The sequence below is a fragment of the Eleutherodactylus coqui genome, chromosome 3, assembly GCF_035609145.1.
Source record: "Eleutherodactylus coqui strain aEleCoq1 chromosome 3, aEleCoq1.hap1, whole genome shotgun sequence".
NCBI lineage: Eukaryota > Metazoa > Chordata > Amphibia > Anura > Eleutherodactylidae > Eleutherodactylus > Eleutherodactylus coqui.
The window spans coordinates 24,646,837-24,669,173 of NC_089839.1; the positions used below are offsets into that span (position 1 = coordinate 24,646,837).

Here is a 22,337-nt window from a genome sequence, read left to right on the forward strand (position 1 = left end):
TAGGGCCCCAATATGAGGGGCGTCTGTTGCTCGCGACTCACTACAAAGTGAACTGGTGACACAATACAGGAGGCAGCTGGCACTTTAATACAAGGGGCCTTAGAGTACAGCGTCGGAATATAAGAATGGTAACAGGTATTTTGGTGAAAAAGATGGCCGCCGTAGTGGGGCGTCATTTCACCTTTTTGCCTAGGACAGAAGAAAAGTCAGAATGTGTCCCGGTCTTATGCCTACATCAGTTACTGTAAAGAGAGCATGGAGGTGGTTCTGTTACTACCAAAAGTAGAATAGCGGAATATATCATACGGCACCACCAGATGGCGCAATGATAGAGTCAGGCTGTAATCTGTACTGATTGTGGGGAGAGGGGGGTCCGGACTGTAATATCGCTATATAATAAATACTAAGCTAATATATAAATCACGCTGCAGCTCCGTATCTAAGCCACAAGAGGCAGAAAAGAGCCTCATATCATAATACACATTATCACATAGAGAGGACGAGCGGCTTATCCGGAGATCAGCGGTGCAGAAACAGGACGATGTTACACAGGAGGAATAATCTAAAGTTCATTGGGGGGCATTTATAATGACAGAAAGACATTAAAAACCCAGTAAATATTTGTGCAAGTGGAAAATGTATGCAAAAATGCGCAACGTTTTAGCGTCCGTGCGGGCCTAGCCACTTGTGGGAAAAAAAAGTGGGTGGTGCTGGTCGGGGGGGGGGGGGGGGGAGGGGTGTGCTCTGGCCCAACAGATTTAGGTGTAAGTTACGCTAGACACTGTAGTAAATGATGCCAGAAACGTACAGCGGGTCGGACCTGGCGAACATTTCTGAGAAGGTGCCTGGAGGTGCTGGGAAGCCCCTAATACATGAAGAGGTGTGCGGCCCGAAGCCACTGCTCCAACCCGTATAGTGGGCAGCACTTGTACTTGCAGATGTAGCCCCCAGCCTGCAGTTACAAGTGCCGGCCACTACACAGGGGTCAGATCAGTGGCTTCCGCTCCGACCCCAGTGTATACCAGCGCTGTCAGCGGGTGCCGGAGCGCAGGGCCTCGGACGATCAACTATTGATGGCCTATCCTAGGAGAACGCAGCAATAGTATTTTCATGGAAAACCCCTTTACGGAAAAAATAATAATCATCTCGCTAAAACAAAGTCCTCGTACGGCGGCGTCCACCGAGGAATACAAGTTATGGGTCTAGGAAGGTGGGAAGGAAAAGGTCTGTGACTGTACCGAAGCTGAAAACCCACCATGTACAGAGACGTATGATGGCCGGAGCGCCACACATACACATATATATCACACATCACACACATATATACATCACACACATATATACATCACACACACATCACACATATACATCATACACATACATCACACACACACACACACACATATGACATGATGATGAGCCTCACCTCTCCTCTCCAGCTCTTCTCTCCCGTTCTCCACATATTTCTTCAGCCAGTATATACAGATATTCTCCAGATAATTCCTCTCTCCCTCCCCCGCTCGTACTTCCGGACTGTTCCATCTCTGTGTGGTGATCAGCGCCTGGCTCATGGTGGCCGTGTATGTCCAGGTCTGTGTGTCCAGTGCTATGAACTCTCCTCCATCATATCTGTGCTGCTCATATCCTCTGATGCTGCCGTCATCATCCAGCTCACAGCCGGACATCAACTGGATGGAATGGAAACCTGCAGACAGAACATGTTATACAGAACACGTATGTAATGTACCGGTCATATGTGCAGTGTGTGTGTGTGACATATAATATACAAGTGTATGACACATACTGTACATATTATATACACAGGTCACTCATGTGATGTTATACGTGTCCTTCACATGTACTATATACAGTCTATAACACGGCTTATTAACAGCCGGGTGTGAACACTTGTGTGTGAACTACAGTTCCCAGCATGCCCGCCAGCTACCGGTTGTAGTTCAGTGGGCTGTACACCGTATGTACCGCTACATCATCCCTAGTCATGTGACTGACAGTCCGCGTAATGGTGGATGGCTCCGCCCACATATGGCACCTGGGCAGGTAACCGTCATGTTCCCTATAACTGATAGATGTAATGAAGAGCTCAGAAGAGAAACGGGGGGAGGAAGGGGTTAATGCCCCCCATATTTGTACTTCTCTGTACATTATTATATAACTGCCTCACCGGCTCCTTGTAGTCTGAGGAGGAGCATAATACTGCGTTTCTTATGTTTGTGGGATTGAAGCGCCGCGTTCTGTCCCCAAATACAGCGGATAATAACTGATACAACTTGTTGTTTACGTTGCAGCAATGGGTTTAGTTTCCGCTCGTCTCGCGGCGCGTTTATCTGGGATTTCAGTTTTTCTGTATTTAGTTCCAGAACTTTCCTGACATTTTATGAGGATTGCAGTAAATACGGACGCTGCTCATTTATAGCGTATTCTAACATATATCACACATACGATGTAATAATGCGAATGTTTCCTATAAAATGCGTCGTTTACACTTTGTGTGCGTTTTTCGCATGCAAGAAATGTACCTGACAACACCAGTGTGGGCGGGGCCTAAAAACAGCGCAAAATCCACAATACAAGCAGAGAACGGTGTGGGGGGTATTTTCCGACACAAATACACTTTTACATTTTAAAAAATTCCACTGTGAAAATTACGCCCCTGTGAGACCACCACAACGGGTCCGGGGGTGCGATATGGACAGACCTCGTACAGTGAGAGGACTCATTAGTCACTGTGAATGTATTCACATGAATGATATTTTTTTCTGGAACTCTGGATTTTTGTGTGTATTAGTGAGCAGAGAGTATACCGTGTATATAATGTGTATATGAATCTATATACAGTGTGTATATACAGCCGGGTGTATACTAGTATATATGTCTCTCACCTCCGGTCTGGTTGAAGCGCTCCATCAGTGTCCTCATATCATGTCTGTATGCAGCCTCATTTCCTTTACCAATCTGTGTCTCGTCCTCCCAGTATTCGGGTTCCACTTTCTTCATCCACTCCGCTCGCGGTAACATCCTCCGGCTGACTGAGTTATAATTCACAATCTCCTGATCATCCACATATCCAGATGAAGAGAACTCAGGTATCCCGAACCCCGGAGCTGAGACCGTCGTGTGATAGTAGCGCAGAAAGTGACTGTCTAAGGGATACAGAGTGTTACATATCACATGGGGCGGAGTCACACGGACGTGTTCGCGCACCATATGCAGAGAATACCAGGTTCCTAAATAGTCATTTGCATCCGGGCGCGGCTGTGTCCAGCGTACATGTAAAATCACGCAGCGAGCGCAAAACGTACGGTAATATGTGCAAAAACACAGGTGAAAGCACTTCTTTTACAACGAAAATACACGGTGCTTACACTGATGTGAAGCCGCCATATACTATCACCAGAAGCGTTATCATGTATATATGTATAGGTGACAGGGTCTCAGTCATGTATGTATGTACAGCGTGTAGGTTACAGGGTCTCGGTCTTGTATGTATGTACAGTGTGTAGGTTACAAGGTCTTGGTCATGTATGTATGCACAGCATGTAGGTTACAAGGTCTCAGTCATGTATGTATGTACAGCGTGTAGTTTACAAGGTCTCTGTCATGTATGTATGTACATCGTGTAGGTGACAGGCTCTCAGTCATGTATGTATGTACAGCGTGTAGGTAACAGGGTCTCGGTCCTGTATGTATGTACAGCATGTAGGTCACAGGGTCTCGGTCATGTATGTATGTACAGCATGTAGGTCACAGGGTCTCGGTCATGTATGTACAGCGTCTAGGTGACAGGGTCACGGTCATGCATGTATGTACAATGTATAGGTGACAGGGTCTTGGTCATGTATGTATGTACAGCATGTAGGTTACAGGGTCTCGGTTATGTATGTATGTACAGCATGTAGGTGACAGGGTCTCGGTCATGTATGTATGTACAGTGTGTAGGTGACAGGGTCTTGGTCATGTATGTATGTACAGCATGTAGGTTACAGGGTCTCGGTTATGTATGTACAGCGTGTAAGTTACAGGATCTCGGTCATGTATGTATGTACAGCGTGTAGGTGACAGGGTCTCGGTCATGTATGTATGTACAGCGTGTAGGTGACATGGTCTCGGTCATGTATGTATTGTCAGCGTGTAGGTTACAGGGTCTCGGTCATGTATGTATGTGCAGCGTGTAGTTGACAGGGTCTCGGTCAGGTATGTATGTACAGCGTGTAGGTGACGGTCTCGGTCAGGTATGTATGTACAGCGTGTAGGTAACAGGGTCATGTATGTGTGTACAGCATGTAGGTTACCGGGTCTCGATCATGTATGTATGTACAGCGTGAAGTTGACAGGGTCTCGGTCATGAATGTATGTACAGCGTGTAGGTGACGGTCTCGCTCATGTATGTACAGCGTGTAGGTGACAAGGTCTCAGTCATGTATGTATGTACAGCGTGTAGGTGACAGGGTCTCGGTCATGTATGTGTGTACAGCGTATAGGTTACCGGCTCTCGGTCATGCATGTATGTACAGCGTGTAGGTGACGGTCTCGGTCATGTATGTATGTACAGCATGTAGGTGACAGGGTCTCGGTCATGTATGTACAGCGTGTAGGTGGCAGGGTCTCGGTCATGTATGTATGTACAGCGTGTAGGGCATACGGTCTCGATCATGTATGTATGTACAGCATGTAGATGGCTGGGTCTCGGTCATGTATGTGTGTACAGCGTGTAGGTTACAGGGTCTCGGTCATGTATGTATGTACAGCGTGTAGGTTACAGGGTCTCGGTCATGTATGTGTGTACAGCGTGTAGGTTACAGGGTCTCGGTCATGTATGTGTGTACAGCGTGTAGGTTACAGGGTCTCGGTCATGTATGTGTGTACAGCGTATAGGTTAAAGGGTCTCGGTCATGTATGTGTGTACAGCGTGTAGGTTACAGGGTCTCGGTCATGTATGTGTGTACAGCGTATAGGTTAAAGGGTCTCGGTCATGTATGTGTGTACAGTGTGTAGGTTACAGGGTCTCGGTCATGTATGTATGTACAGTGTGTAGGTTACAGGGTCTCGGTCATGTATGTACAGCATGTAGGTGTTAGGCTCTCGGTCATGTATGTGTGTACAGCGTGTTGGTTACAGGGTCTCAGTCATGTATGTGAGATGCAGCAGATGTTACATGATGTGGTTTTTTCCGTGTTGTACATTTTATGTTCTCATCTCTCACCGCGCTGCCAGGAAGAACTACACGGGGGCTCTGTATGTGATAGAATGTGCGCTCCACAGCACCTTATAGCTCTTCAAAGAGGTTCTGAGGCAGCTGGTGTTATTTACTGTCTAGTACACACTGCACCTGCTGCAGAACCTCTTTTGAAAGTTTTATATCAAACTGTAATGATTTACAAGAAGCCTCTGCCTGCTTCATCAACAGGATGTTCTGCAGCAGCTGGACCCCAGTGTCCGCTCACACAGCGGCCGATGCTGCGATTATTACATCCGGGGTCTGAGCAGTACGGACCTCTACTTGTGGCATTTATATAACAAACTATCAATCACCCATTATTAACCCCTTAGTGACAAAGCCAAATTTTGGAAATCTGACATGTGTCACTTAACATAGCATAACTCCGTAAAGGTTTTGCATATCCCAGTGATTCTGACATTGTTTTTTGGCCACATGTTGTACTTCATTTAGGTGGTAAAAAAAAGTCCAATAGAATTTGTGTATATTTATTAAAAGTGCCAAAATTGGAAACAGTTTGAAAAAAAAAAATTTTTCACATTTTCAACTGTACTGGCAAAAATCCGTCCGCGGGCATCAGCCCTAACCCTTTAGTTTCCCGACTCCCTCTTCTTATTATATGAATTGCAGCCTAACTACACTTTGTTAAATGAATTCATAAAATTCAAATTAGGCGCGGCCACTTTACCTCCGATCCTGATAAGATCTATAGTGTTTTTCACCAATACTACCAGAAACGATACAAAGACCCGCAAGCCCCCTTGGAGACCCATAACACCGACTTTTATTACCAACTCAAGCTACCCCTTAATTCTAATATAACGGAGGAGGATATAGACTGGGCAATCAAATGCCTTAAGCAGGGGAAGTCATGTATGTATGTACAGTGTGTAGGTAACAGGGTCTCGGTCATGTATGTATGTACAGTGTATAGGTGACAAGGTCTTGATCATGTATGTATGTAAAGCGTGTAGGTTACAGGGTCTCGGTCATGTATGTATGTACAGTGTGTAGGTAACAGGGTCTCGGTCATGTATGTATGTACAGTGTATAGGTGACAGGGTCTTGGTCATGTATGCATGTACAGCATGTAGGTGACAGGGTCTCGGTCATGTATGTATGTTCAGCGTGCAGGTGACAGGGTCTTGGTCATGTATGTATGTACAGCATGTAGGTTACAGGGTCTCGGTCATGTATGTATGTACAGCGTGTAGGTTACAGGGTCTAAAGCATGTATGTATGTACAGCGTGTAGGTTATAGGGTCTCGGTCATGTGTGTATGTACAGCGTGTAGGTTACAGGGTCTAAAGCATGTATGTATGTACTGATCTGGATTATGATTTCTCCAGCAGGCTTTGGGGTATTTTGCCGCTTCCGAATTATATCGTGTGCACACATCATCGACCAGAATCAGACACAAATGCTGGTCTAAAACCGGGAGAGTCTCTACAATGTGTAGAGGCTCAGGCTTTTTATTATAACACATGACAACCGCCCTTCAATGGGCGTGCAACAGATTACATCAGTAACATATAAGATTCTCATTTGTCGGATCGTATAGAATCCCCCACCTCTCTGCCCACCCCCTTCCAAGTGCTGAGGTAGTATGGACTTTTGTCCTAGCTGAAGTCAGCACCGTGTAGTGATGAATCATTGTTTAACTAGCTTCAGGATGGGAGTGGAAGGGGGCTAGGTAAACACTCAGTATTGAACACAGGATATACACATAACACTATAGCCCTTAACTCTTAGAGGTCTCTTGTGCAACTCCTATGTACTTCCTATGTATTTAGCTAACATTAGATCAGACATCCATTGTCTAGCAAATACCATGATTAGATTGTGTGTGTGTCCTTTAAACTCCTGAGCTAAAAGTCATTACAACAGCAAAATACATTTACGTTATACAAATCGATAGACATTTTATACAAAATAATCATCATGTCTATCACAATCCCCCCTTAAAATGTCTATCCTCTAATTCTCTATCTAATTTTCACAGTTTTCTGCGCATGAGCCTATAACTGGAGCGCGTTGAAGGTTCGTTTTAGGGTCTTCAAGGGTGTGTAGGACTTGTCCACTCCTTCTGGGGATGCATCCAGCAAACTCATGGTGGGAGCGGCTTTTCCAGCATCAGTTTCACAGGTCTCTCTGACACAGGGGATAACACAGCAGACTAGAACAGAAAAGGTAACCATCAGTTCACATACAACAGTGACGCCCGTCTGTGCCAGGATCCTTTACCACCCGCTCATCCATGGCGAGTGCTGGTCCCAAAAGTTAGCTCTTTTTAGTCAGTGCGGTCAGCTTCTTAATGACAACTGCGTCTTCACCCGCGGGTCACGTGTCGTCTAGGATGTAGGTACAACAAGTCTCCCCTATCATCTTACAGACACTCCCCTTTTTAGCTAAAGTCATATCTAAGGTCATTCTATTTTGAAAAAGTCATAGTCGAGGTAGGTCCTATTGGTCGACTAGTCCCTATAAGGCGTCTCTAGTATAATTTATAAACCACTGCTAACCATAATAAACATAATTAATCCAATCAACGTTTATTTACCATAATGACCAGGAAAATGGACTCGAATCTAGTTTTAACTTGGTCTCTAATTTTTAAAACTCGTCAGGTACCCCCCTTGGCTATCCTATGATGTCAATGTATACGTGTAGATCAAAACTACCACCAGGGGTCTCTCTTCTCGCTCTAGCATAATGTTACAATACTAGTAGCGTGCACAGGTACGCACGGCGTGGGACTCCCTAATCTTCACCCACACCAATGTCCCTCCTGGAGATAGTCCTAATGGTGAACACGTCCAAGTCGCCTCACCCTTGCGTCAGGGTTTTCCCACTGCCCGTAAGTCCCTACTCCTAGGAGGGGGGATCCCTACCTCACCTCAGAGGGAGGCCATGGATTCCCTGGGCTCATTTCCGGGCATCCATACCCTCTATCTGTACAAGTTAACACCCCACAGGGTGTGCCCTCGCCGGAACCTAAGGTCTTCTGCACTATCCCTGGGCAAATGGGAATTCCACTGACAATCCATCTTAGGAGATCGGGGCAGGCACAGTACTAGTACATTTCTCCTTTTCTTTGGTAGCGTATGTGGTTGGCATTATCGGAACTGGCTCTTCATCTTTTTTAAACAAGGGAAATATTGGTGAGTTCCCCAAAAATCTCCCTCTACCCTGCCTTAATTGCCTGGCAGGTGTAGTTTCCAGGGTAGTCAGTAATACTCTCTCCGGTGCAAAACACTTAAGTAGTTATAGAGTATTCCTTCTTCCATTTCTCACGGACAGTGTAATTAGCGGAAATGTTCGTGAAGAGACTAAGCATCTACAGGGAGATTTAGGGGGACCATCCCCGAGTGTAGTCGGGCACTACCGCACACGCAACAGTTAGACTTGTTGCTCCTGTTAGCATTGTACCTCATCAACTCCAACCAGAGATTCTGGTTAGAGTAGCCAGTCGCTACTGTCAAGGTGTCCTCAAAAGGTAGGGTTGGCTATGATCATCATGTTCGTCAAGGTCTTTATCTTACGGCGGAGGGGGTTAATTATGGGCACGGGACTAAGTGAAGGCTTCCATTCGGCTGCATCTACCATATCCCTTGTTTTAAACTTCCCTAAGGGATCTGTCCTCCCGTACCGGTATGCCCCCAGACTATAAGTCTCCCCGTCCCCCGGGCTTGGATCTCCCATGGTTAATGTAAAAACCGCATTAAAACCAAGCAACATACTAAGTTCAGCCTTCCAATACCTGCTGTCCTTATTATTCTCAAGGAGGGTTATACGACTAATTAGGGATTTCCCGCTCCTATCTTTCTTATTTAAGGCACTTCGCGGTTTATAGGACTAGTCTGTTCCTGCGTTCCATCCCACTAATCCCCAATAATGGCAGTCTTCTCCCCAGACGTTATTAGTGGCGCGAACATATTGTATTCCCCGGGTATATAAGTCATATAACCAGCTGGACGGAGCTAAATCTGGCCTGCGGTGGGATCTTGCGCCTAGACACGGGACTACAATACAATAGTCGAAGGAATATGCGGCTACTTGAGCATTGGACGAGTTATACTAGAAGGTAACCATACCCCCATATTCTTCCGACTAAGGATTCCAGTTGCCACCCTCCTCTCTCACTAGCCCTAACCAGAGTAATGTCTTTGGCACAACTAAGACTGGTCTCCCGGATCTGAAGCTTTCTTACAGTATGAAGCATGGATCCATGTAAGTCTTTCGGCTAGTTTCACAGCTGTGGCAGTAGTCAGAAGCACCTGGTAGGGGCCATCAAATCAGGGCTCAGGAGGGTGCTTCCTGAGGAACTTCTTGACGCACACCCAATCCCCAGGCTGCAAGATATGTGTCCCAGTGTCTGCCTCTGAGTCTGGAAGAGAACACCTGTGCATAGGCTTTGGTTAGTTCTTTAACAACGGAAATCACATACTCAGTCAACACATCAGATTGTAATTGTAACTACTGAGGATAGTAACAACCTAGCCTTGGGGCTAGCCCAAACAATCTCGTAGGGAGATAATGCATGATCCCCCTGGGTTCATATCTAACACTGTATAAGGCTATTGGATGACAGTCTTTCCAAAGTGGCGTCATTTTTAAGTATCTTACTTTTTAGCGTGCCACTACGTCTCTCCACCTTGCCACTACTCTAAAGGTGGTACAGTATGTAAAAGGCCTGGGATACACCCAGAGCAGACATGACATGTTACATTCACCTGCGAAGTTTATACCTCTGTCTGACTCTGAATCACTTCTGGTACCCCATATTCACAGTTTACCTCGTTCATGAGCTTCTTTGCGGTTACCTACTTGTTTACCTTGGTAACAGGGTCGGCCTCCAACCTGCAAAGACATCAACAACAACAAGCACGTAGTCATACTTCCCAACAAGTGGGAGCTGAACGTAGTCAATTTGCAATCCCTGAAATGGGTAGAGTGGTCCCGGCAAGTGTGATGTGGCAAATTTACTTCTGCCCTGACTCACCTATGGCATAGATCATGCTAAACTGGACAAATGATGCAGCAGCTACAGAGAACCCAGAAGTCGCCCAACCTCTTTCAAGCGTCGTCGTCAGTGCTGCTTTACTAGGTGGGTCTTTGCGTCCATCAGCTGGGCCATCATGGGATACAGGAACTGTGGTGGGCAAGTGCTGTTGACCGTTCACCACACGCTGTCCTGTTTCTGCTGCTCCCATATTAGTCCATTTATTCTTTTCTTCCTTGCTGACTTGTAACTGTAAAAGTCTTTAGCATATCAAAGTCCAAATTTTTATCAATGTCCAAAATTTTTACCACTGACTCATGCTGTCAGTATCTTTTCTTCTTTCTTCCACGGCTTGAGGGCCGCTGCCTTTGCTGTGCTGTCAGCGAGGGTGTCGTCTCTCGCCTCTCCAGTGTAGGAATCGGTGCGAACTCTCAACTTTGTCAGGTAGAAGTAGGGCCTCCATGCGACTCTGTACAGCTGCACCATTCTCAATTGGTTGTCCTGCTAAGGTAAAAAAACTGTCTGGCCTTCCATATTGGGCCGTAATCATGAGCTGTGCCAAATGCATACCAGGAGTCAGTGTAAAGGGTTGCCGGTCTTACCTCTCGCCACTCTACTCGCCTCAGTGAGGGCCTTCAATTCCGCTTCTTGTACTGAGACATGCGGAGGCAGAGCTCCTGCTTCTAGGACATCTTGTTGTGTGACCACTGCATATCCGATGTGGAGTCATCAATCCTCACCCTGATACCATCTGCAAAAAGCTCAACATATGCATTATCAACAGGGGTTCTGGTAACTGTTTGCATACCTGCAGTTTCTTACCGAATTAGTACTAAATAATCGTGCTGATGTTCTATTTCACATGGCTCGGAATCTTGTTATCTTATTCCATTTATTTATTTTTTTTCAAACCCAATCGCTGATCTACAACACCTAGATCATCTATGGCCCAGATCACCTCTGCCTCCCCCCTTTTGAACCGGAATACTCAATGGAAAAAGAGTCATTGCGTTCAAACTAGTAAACCAAGAGGCACAAAAACAAGCACTTTGTAGGTCAAGGTGACATTGTATGCAGCGAAGTCTGAGCGAAAATATCCTTTAGATTTTTTTTTTTTTCAGGTCGCAGTTAGCATTTTTTAACACAAGGGGGCGCAACACAAGTCAGATTTTACGTCACCCAGTGTAATAGTATTTCAGGGAAAGTCCAGCGTTTAACTTTCACTCTCCTGTCGGAATATAATTATAGCTGCAGTGTAGACTGACACTAGAATATACAAAAGACTTAAGGAAAAAACTAAAGAATACGGATGAATTAACATCCTACTCTAGGCAATTCAGTCCCTCTTTCTTCACATAAAAAGTAAAATTACTTCATCAAATTGCGTGAAAAAGTTTGCTGGGTGACTATAGGGAAATTATTCCATCTGTAGGAGCCTTCCGTAACATCATCTGTCTGAACATCCATTGGAGAAGCGGGCAGTGGAAAACAGAGCCCCTGGGAACATGAGAGAGCGTCCCCTGTCATGTATTCCTGGTCTCTGCCCCCCATGCATCAACTCCAATCTTCCATGCACTATAAACCAGCTTAGTCATCTACTATGTCCCAAGCTGCATCTCCACAAAGGTTTGTTTCCCTGAACTTATCACACATCCAAAGTGGCCACATCTTGGAGTGTAACAAAGTCTGGTCAAACAAAACCTTACTTCAGACAATCATGATGTTAGCACTGGATACAGTGGCATTGGGGAATATAGGCCTCCCAAATGCAGCAAAATGGCCGCCAGAGGCAGAAAGGGGCGGGGCTACAGATCTCCCAGGTGAGGCAAAATGGCTGCCGGAGGAACGGGCGGGGCCAGGGGCAGCAGCACTCCCAGGTGAGGCAAAATGGCCGCTGGAGGAGGAAGGGGCGGGGCCAGGTCCTGTCCCGGATGGGGAGGGACCGGAAGTAACATCACACACCCTGAAAGTGAGCACATGGGGGGGGAAGTAACTTCAGGGTGGGGGCAGGCCTCACTTCATTTACTGCAGAGTCACACTATGTTGGATTGTAAACATTGCAAGCATGGCCGCCATTACAGGGAGGGGCTGTAGTCAACACAAAGACATTACATTGTTCATTAGCAATACACATACCCCCCTACATGCTTTCCCCTCTTCAATCTCTTAACTACATTATACCTCCTCCTAGCAATCTAAAAACACCTTTCTTTCTGGTAGGCTTCCTGCTCATCTTCTGAAAACTTTCTACAGCCTATCTTATCTGTCCATGACCTGACATTTCTTTCTGCAACTTTTCCTGGTCCTTTCCCATCAGCAACCAAATCACAAGCTCTATGACCTTTGTCCTTGCTCACTTTGCTCAACTCTATGCTACCTGCTTATTCTAGCCTATTCGAAGTTTCTGGACACAATAGTGTTCCTCTTGTAAAATCTGCTTTCTCCAAATCCTTCCAATATAACCTCTCTTTCCCACTCAGATTACAATGCACATTAATTCTACAAAACACAGGGAACGACAAAGTAAACAGAAAGGGTTAATTGGAAAAAACTTTCAGTTCACTCTTATCAGCAGCCCTCCCCCCAACAATAAACACTGCACATTCTTTCTATAGTACCAAACAGACGGGATTACTGGAGAATACCCACAACGGCTCAAGGTATATATCTCATCTACCTTTATAACAGCCCACCGTATACTAGTAATCCCCAAGAGCACTCCTTGTACACGATCTAGACAGGACATTTAGCTATACACAGAGACTGACGATTATTTTCAATGACCAAGAGTTTCTGGAGCCAGCCGTCACAAAGCACGGCTATACCTTTCCACATATGAGAACATAACACGCTCAATCATAAAGGTAAGTATACGTATCATAAATCTTCCTAACCTCACAGTAGTTTTACCTAGGAGCACGTGTCACTGGCGTGTTCCCTCAGACTTAAACAGCCGAGTCCGCCCTCCTGACACATTAACCCTCACAGAATTTATCTCTTGGTCTTGTATACACAGTGTTTAACCGTCTCAGACACAACAGCATACAAAATACCCCTAGACAGGTAACATGGTGATTTTTCCGAGTGGACCGAACTAGAGTTATTACCTGTCTTTCAGTGAAGGTCCAGTCTGGATCAGGAACAGGCAGAAAAGCAGTCAGAACCCAGCTCACATCGGTAGATTTACATAAAGCAATCTTACCGTGTTCTGTAGATTTTCGGGCCCCTGAGTTCTGCGTGCCATCTGCCGATCTCTGTACGTTCCAGGCTGTGACCTCACAGATCCACTCGCTCACCCAGGGACTCCACTGATCTGGATTATGATTTCTCCAGCAGGCTTTGGGGTATTTTGCCGCTTCCGAATTATATCGTGTGCACACATCGTCGACCAGAATCAGACACAAATGCTGGTCTAAAACCGGGAGAGTCTCTACAATGTGTAGAGGCTCAGGCTTTTTATTATAACACATGACAACCGCCCTTCAATGGGCGTGCAACAGATTACATCAGTAACATATAAGATTCTCATTTGTCGGATCGTATAGAATCCCCCACCTCTCTGCCCACCCCCTTCCAAGTGCTGAGGTAGTATGGACTTTTGTCCTAGCTGAAGTCAGCACCGTGTAGTGATGAATCATTGTTTAACTAGCTTCAGGATGGGAGTGGAAGGGGGCTAGGTAAACACTCAGTATTGAACACAGGATATACACATAACACTATAGCCCTTAACTCTTAGAGGTCTCTTGTGCAACTCCTATGTACTTCCTAAGTATTTAGCTAACATTAGATCAGACATCCATTGTCTAGCAAATACCATGATTAGATTGTGTGTGTGTCCTTTAAACTCCTGAGCTAAAAGTCATTACAACAGCAAAATACATTTACGTTATACAAATCGATAGACATTTTATACAAAATAATCATCATGTCTATCACAGTACAGCGTGTAGGTTATAGGGTCTCGGTCATGTGTGTATGTACAGCATGTAGGTGACAGGGTCTCGGTCATGTATGTATGTACAGCATGTAGGTTACAGGGTCTTGGTGATGTATGTACAGCGTGTAGGTTACAGAGTCTCGGTCCTGTATGTATGTACAGTATGTAGGCTACAGGGTCTCGGTCATGTATGTATGTACAGTATGTAGGGGACATGGTCTCGGTCATGTATGTACGTACAGCGTGTAGGTGGCAGGGTCTCGGTTATGTATGTATGTACAGCATGTAGAGAACAGGGTCTTGCTCCTGTATGTATGTACAGTGTGTAGGTTACATGGTCTCGGTCATGTATGTATGTACAGCGTGTAGGTTACAGGGTCTTGGTCATTTATGTATGTACATATGTACAGCGTGTAGGGGACAGGGTCTGGGTCATGTATGTATGTACAGCGTGTAGGTTACATGGTCTCGGTCATGTATGTATGTACAGCGTGTAGGTTACAGGGTCTTGGTCATTTATGTATGTACAGCGTGTAGGGGACAGGGTCTGGGTCAAGTATGTATGTACAGCGTGTAGGTTACATGGTCTCGGTCATGTGTGTATGTATGTACAGCATGTAGGGAACAGGGACTCAGTCATGTATTTATGTACAGCGTGTAGGTTACAGGGTCTCGCTCACATGGTCACGGTAATGTTTGTATGTACAGTATGTAGTGGGTATAGTCTTGGTCATGTATGTATGTACAGCATGTAGGTTACAGGGTCTCGGTCATGTATGTATGTGCAATGTGTAGGTGACAGGGTCTCGGTCCTGTATGTATGTACAGTATGTAGGCTACAGGGTCTCGGTCATGTATGTATGTACAGTATGTAGGGGACATGGTCTCGGTCATGTATGTACGTACAGCGTGTAGGTGGCAGGGTCTCGGTTATGTATGTATGTACAGCATGTAGAGTACAGGGTCTTGCTCCTGTATGTATGTACAGCGTGTAGGTTACATGGTCTCGGTCATGTATGTATGTACAGCGTGTAGGTTACAGGGTCTTGGTCATTTATGTATGTACATATGTACAGCGTGTAGGGGACAGGGTCTGGGTCATGTATGTATGTACAGCGTGTAGGTTACATGGTCTCGGTCATGTATGTATGTACAGCGTGTAGGTTACAGGGTCTTGGTCATTTATGTATGTACAGCGTGTAGGGGACAGGATCTGGGTCAAGTATGTATGTACAGCGTGTAGGTTACATGGTCTCGGTCATGTGTGTATGTATGTACAGCATGTAGGGAACAGGGAATCAGTCATGTATTTATGTACAGCGTGTAGGTTACAGGGTCTCGCTCACATGGTCACGGTAATGTTTGTATGTAGTGGGTATTGTCTTGGTCATGTATGTATGTAGAGCATGTAGGTTACAGGGTCTCGGTCATGTATGTATGTGCAATGTGTAGGTGACAGGGTCTCGGTCATGTTTGTATGTAAAGCGTGTAGGTGACAGGGTCTCTGTCATGTATGTATGTACAGCATGTAAATATCTCAACCCCTCCGTACTCACCAGAATGCACTGCAGATAAGTGATATAATAACTGATCCCCTCCATACTACCCAGAATACACTGCAGATGAGTGATATAATAACTGATCCCCTCCATACTACCCAGAATACACTGCAGATGAGTGATATAATAACTGATCCCCCCCATACTGACCAGAATATACTGTAGATAAGTGATATAATAACTAGAGATGAGCGAACGTACTCGGATAAGCACTACTCGTCCGAGTAATGTGCTTTATCCGAGTACCGCTGTACTCGTCCTGAAAGATTCGGGACGCGCTGCGGAACGGGGAGCTGCAGGGGAGAGCCGGGAGGAACGGAGGGGAGATCTTTCTCTCCTTCTCTCCCGCCCGCTCTGTCCCGCTCCCCGCTGCGACTCACCTGTCAGCAGCGGAGCGCCCCGAATCTTTCAGGACGAGCACAGCGGTACTCGGATAAAGCACATTACTCGGACGAGTAGTGCTTATCCGAGTACGTTCGCTCATCTCTAATAATAACTGATCCCCGCCATACTCACCAGAATGCACTGCAGATAACTGATATAATAACTGATCCTCCTCCATACTAACCAGAATGCACTGCAGGTTACTGATATAATAACTGATCCCCCTCCATACTACCCAGAATACACCACAGATAAGAGATATAATAACTGATCCCCTCCATACTTCCCAGAATACACCACAGATAAGTGATATAATAACTGATCCCCTCCATACTTCCCAGAATACACTGCAGATGAGTGATATAATAACTAATCCCCTCCATACTCACCAGAATGCACTGCAGATAACTGATATAATAACTGATCCTCCTCCATACTACCCAGAATACACTGCAGATAAGTGATAAAATAACTGATCCTCCTCCATATAACCCAGAATACACCTCAGATAAGTCATATAACTGATCCCCTCTATACTCCCCAGAATACACTGCAGATAAGTGATATAATAACTGATCCTCCTCCATATAACCCAGAATACACTGCAGATAAGTGATATAATAACTAATCCCCCCTCTATACTCACCAGAATACACTGCAGATAACTGATATAATAACTGATCCTCCTCCATACTAACCAGAATGCACTGCAGGTTACTGATATAATAACTGATCCCCCTCCATACTACCCAGAATACACCACAGATAAGAGATATAATAACTGATCCCCTCCATACTTCCCAGAATACACCACAGATAAGTGATATAATAACTGATCCCCTCCATACTCACCAGAATACACTGCAGATAAGTGATATAATAACTGATCCCCTCCATACTCACCAGAATACACTGCAGATAAGTGATATCATAACTGATCCCCCTCCATACTACCCAGAATACACTGCAGATAAGTGATATAATAACTGATCCTCCTCTATACTCACCAGAATACACCACAGATAAGTGATATAATAACTGATCCCTTCCATGCTACCCAGAATACACTGCAGATAAGTGATATAATAACTGATCCTCCCCTACACTCACCAGAATACACCGCAGATAAGTGATATAATAACTGACCCCCCTCCATACTCACCAGAATACACTGCAGATAAGTGATTTAACTGATCCCCTCCATACTACCCAGAATACACCTCAGATAAGTGATATAATAACTGATCCCCTCCATACTCACCAGAATACACCTCAGATAAGTGATATAATAACTGATCCCCTCCATACTACCCAGAATACACCTCAGATAAGTGATATAACTGATCCTCTCTATACTCCCCAAAATACACTGCAGATAAGTGACATAATAACTGATCCTCCTCCATATAACCCAGAATACACTGCAGATAAGTGATATAATAACTGATCCCCCTCCATACTCACCAGAATACACTGCAGATAAGTGATATAATAACTGATCCCCTCCATACTCACCAGAATACACTGCAGATAAGTGATATAACTGATCCCCTCCATACTCACCAGAATACACTGTAGATAAGTGATATAATAACTGACCCCCTCCATACAACCCAGAATACACTACAGATAAGTGATATAATAACTGATCCCCTCCATACTCCCCAGAATACACTGTAGATAAGTGATATAATAACTGATCCCCTCTCCATACTGACCAGAATACACGGCAGATAAGTGATATAATAACTGATCCCCTCTCCATACTGACCAGAATACACGGCAGATAAGTGATATAATAACGGATTCCCACTCCATACTCACCAGAATACAATGCAGATAAGTGATATAATAACTGACCCCCTCCATACTCCCCAGAATACACTACAGATAAGTGATATAATAACTGATCCCTTCCATACTAACCAGAATACACTGCAGATAAGTGATATAATAACTGATCCCCCTCCATACTCCCCAGAATACACTGCAGATATGTGATATAATAACTGATCCCCTCCATACTCACCAGAATACACCGCAGATAAGTGATATAGTAACTGCCCCCTCCATACTCACCAGAATACACTGCAAATAAGTGATATAATAACTGCCCCCCTCCATACTCACCAGAATACACTGTAGATAAGTGATATAATAACTGACCCCCTCCATACTACCCAGAATACACTGCAGATAAGTGATATAACTGATCCCCTCCATACTCCCCACAATACACTGCAGATAAGTGATATAATAACTGATCCCCCTCCATACTCCCCAGAATACACTGTAGATAAGTGATATAATAACTGATCCCCTCTCCATACTGACCAGAATACACGGCAGATAAGTGATATAATAACGGATTCCCACTCCATACTCACCAGAATACACTGCAGATAAGTGATATAATAACTGACCCCCTCCATACTCACCAGAATACACTGCAGATAAGTGATATAATAACTGACCCCCTCCATACTCACCAGAATACACTGCAGATAAGTGATATAATAACTGACCCCCTCCATACTCCCCAGAATACACTACAGATAAGTGATATAATAACTGATCCCCTCCATACTCCCCAGAATACACTGCAGATAAGTGATATAATAACTGATCCCCCTCCATACTCCCCAGAATACACTGTAGATAAGTGATATAATAACTGATCCCCTTCATACTCACCAGAATACACTGCAGATAAGTAATATAATAACTGACCCCCTCCATACTCACCAGAATACACCGCAGATAAGTGATATAATAACTGATCCCCTCCATACTCACCAGAATACACCACAGATAATTGATATAATAACTGATCCCCTCCATACTCCCCAGAATACACTGCAGATAAGTGATATAACTGACCCCCCTCCATACTCACCAGAATACACTGCAGATAAGTAATATAATAACTGACCCCCTCCATACTCACCAGAATACACTGCAGATAAGTGATATAATAACTGATCCCCCTCCATACTCACCAGAATACACTGCAGATAAGTGATATAATAACTGACCCCCTCCATACTCCCCAGAATACACTACAGATAAGTGATATAATAACTGATCCCCTCCATACTCCCCAGAATACACTGCAGATAAGTGATATAATAACTGATCCCCCTCCATACTCCCCAGAATACACTGTAGATAAGTGATATAATAACTGATCCCCTCTCCATACTGACCAGAATACACGGCAGATAAGTGATATAATAACTGATCCCCTCCATACTCACCAGAATACACTGCAGATAAGTGATATAATAACTGACCCCTCCATACTCACCAGAATACACTGCAGATAAGTGATATAATAACTGACCCCCTCCATACTCACCAGAATACACTGCAGATAAGTGATATAATAACTGATCCCCTCCATACTCCCCACAATACACTGCAGATAAGTGATATAATAACTGATCCCCCTCCATACTCCCCAGAATACACTGTAGATAAGTGATATAATAACTGATCCCCTCTCCATACTGACCAGAATACACGGCAGATAAGTGATATAATAACGGATTCCAACTCCATACTCACCAGAATACACTGCAGATAAGTGATATAATAACTGACCCCCTCCATACTCACCAGAATACACTGCAGATAAGTGATATAATAACTGACCCCCTCCATACTAACCAGAATACACAGCAGATAAGTGATATAATAACTGACCCCCTCCATACTCCCCAGAATACACTACAGATAAGTGATATAATAACTGATCCCCTCCATACTCCCCAGAATACACAGCAGATAAGTGATATAATAACTGATCCCCCTCCATACTCCCCAGAATACACTGTAGATAAGTGATATATTAACTGATCCCCTTCATACTCACCAGAATACACTGCAGATATGTGATATAATAACTGATCCCCTCCATACTCACCAGAATACACCGCAGATAAGTGATATAGTAACTGCCCCCTCCATACTCACCAGAATACACTGCAGATAAGAGATATAATAACTGATCCCCCTCCATACTCACCAGAATACACTGCAAATAAGTGATATAATAACTGACCCCCTCCATACTCCCCAGAATACACTACAGATAAGTGATATAATAACTGATCCCCTCCATACTCCCCAGAATACACTGCAGATAAGTGATATAATAACTGATCCCCTCTCCATACTGACCAGAATACACGGCAGATAAGTGATGTAATAACTGATCCCCTCCATACTCACCAGAATACACTGCAGATAAGTGATATAATAACTGATCCCCCTCCATACTCCCCAGAATACACTGTAGATAAGTGATATAATAACTGATCCCCTCTCCATACTGACCAGAATACACGGCAGATAAGTGATATAATAACGGATTCCCACTCCATACTCACCAGAATACACTGCAGATAAGTGATATAATAACTGACCCCCTCCATACTCACCAGAATACACTGCAGATAAGTGATATAATAACTGACCCCCTCCATACTAACCAGAATACACTGCAGATAAGTGATATAATAACTGACCCCCTCCATACTCCCCAGAATACACTACAGATAAGTGATATAATAACTGATCCCCTCCATACTCCCCAGAATACACAGCAGATAAGTGATATAATAACTGATCCCCCTCCATACTCCCCAGAATACACTGTAGATAAGTGATATATTAACTGATCCCCTTCATACTCACCAGAATACACTACAGATATGTGATATAATAACTGATCCCCTCCATACTCACCAGAATACACCGCAGATAAGTGATATAGTAACTACCTCCTCCATACTCACCAGAATACACTGCAAATAAGTGATATAATAACTGCCCCCCTCCATATTCACCAGAATACACCACAGATAAGTGATATAATAACTGATCCCCTCCATACTCCCCAGAATACACTGCAGATAAGTGATATAATAACTGATCCCCTCCATACTCCCCAGAATACACTGCAGATAAGTGATATAACTGACCCCCCTCCATACTCACCAGAATACACTGCAGATAAGTAATATAATAATTGACCCCCTCCATACTCACCAGAATACACTGCAGATAAGTGATATAATAACTGATCCCTCTCCATACTCACCAGAATACACCGCAGATAAGTTATATAATAACTGATCCCCTCCATACTCACCAGAATACACCGCAGATAAGTGATATAATAACTGACCCCCCTCCATACTCACCAGAATACACTGCAGATAAGTGATTTAACTGATCCCCTCCATACTACCCAGAATACACCTCAGATAAGTGATATAATAACTGATCCCCTCCATACTCACCAGAATACACCTCAGATAAGTGATATAATAACTGATCCCCTCCATACTACCCAGAATACACCTCAGATAAGTGATATAACTGATCCTCTCTATACTCCCCAAAATACACTGCAGATAAGTGACATAATAACTGATCCTCCTCCATATAACCCAGAATACACTGCAGATAAGTGATATAATAACTGATCCCCCTCCATACTCACCAGAATACACTGCAGATAAGTGATATAATAACTGATCCCCTCCATACTCACCAGAATACACTGCAGATAAGTGATATAACTGATCCCCTCCATACTCACCAGAATACACTGTAGATAAGTGATATAATAACTGACCCCCTCCATACAACCCAGAATACACTACAGATAAGTGATATAATAACTGATCCCCTCCATACTCCCCACAATACACTGCAGATAAGTGATATAATAACTGATCCCCCTCCATACTCCCCAGAATACACTGTAGATAAGTGATATAATAACTGATCCCCTCTCCATACTGACCAGAATACACGGCAGATAAGTGATATAATAACGGATTCCCACTCCATACTCACCAGAATACAATGCAGATAAGTGATATAATAACTGACCCCCTCCATACTCCCCAGAATACACTACAGATAAGTGATATAATAACTGATCCCTTCCATACTAACCAGAATACACTGCAGATAAGTGATATAATAACTGATCCCCCTCCATACTCCCCAGAATACACTGCAGATATGTGATATAATAACTGATCCCCTCCATACTCACCAGAATACACCGCAGATAAGTGATATAGTAACTGCCCCCTCCATACTCACCAGAATACACTGCAAATAAGTGATATAATAACTGCCCCCCTCCATACTCACCAGAATACACTGTAGATAAGTGATATAATAACTGACCCCCTC

General features: G+C 44.2%; 1 protein-coding gene across 3 annotated transcripts in view; it reads right to left on the bottom strand.

Moving 5' to 3' along the window:
- LOC136620511 (class I histocompatibility antigen, F10 alpha chain-like) overlaps nt 1–22,337 on the bottom strand; it is a 58,095-nt gene that overhangs the window by 30,951 nt on the left and 4,807 nt on the right. For all 3 annotated transcript variants that reach the window (XM_066595327.1, XM_066595326.1, XM_066595324.1), the window contains exons 2-3: nt 2,904–3,164; nt 1,427–1,705 (exon numbers count right to left, since the gene is read on the bottom strand). In XM_066595327.1, the coding sequence (XP_066451424.1) occupies nt 1,427–1,705; nt 2,904–3,164 (540 nt within the window). The remainder of the gene's footprint in view (nt 1–1,426; nt 1,706–2,903; nt 3,165–22,337) is intronic.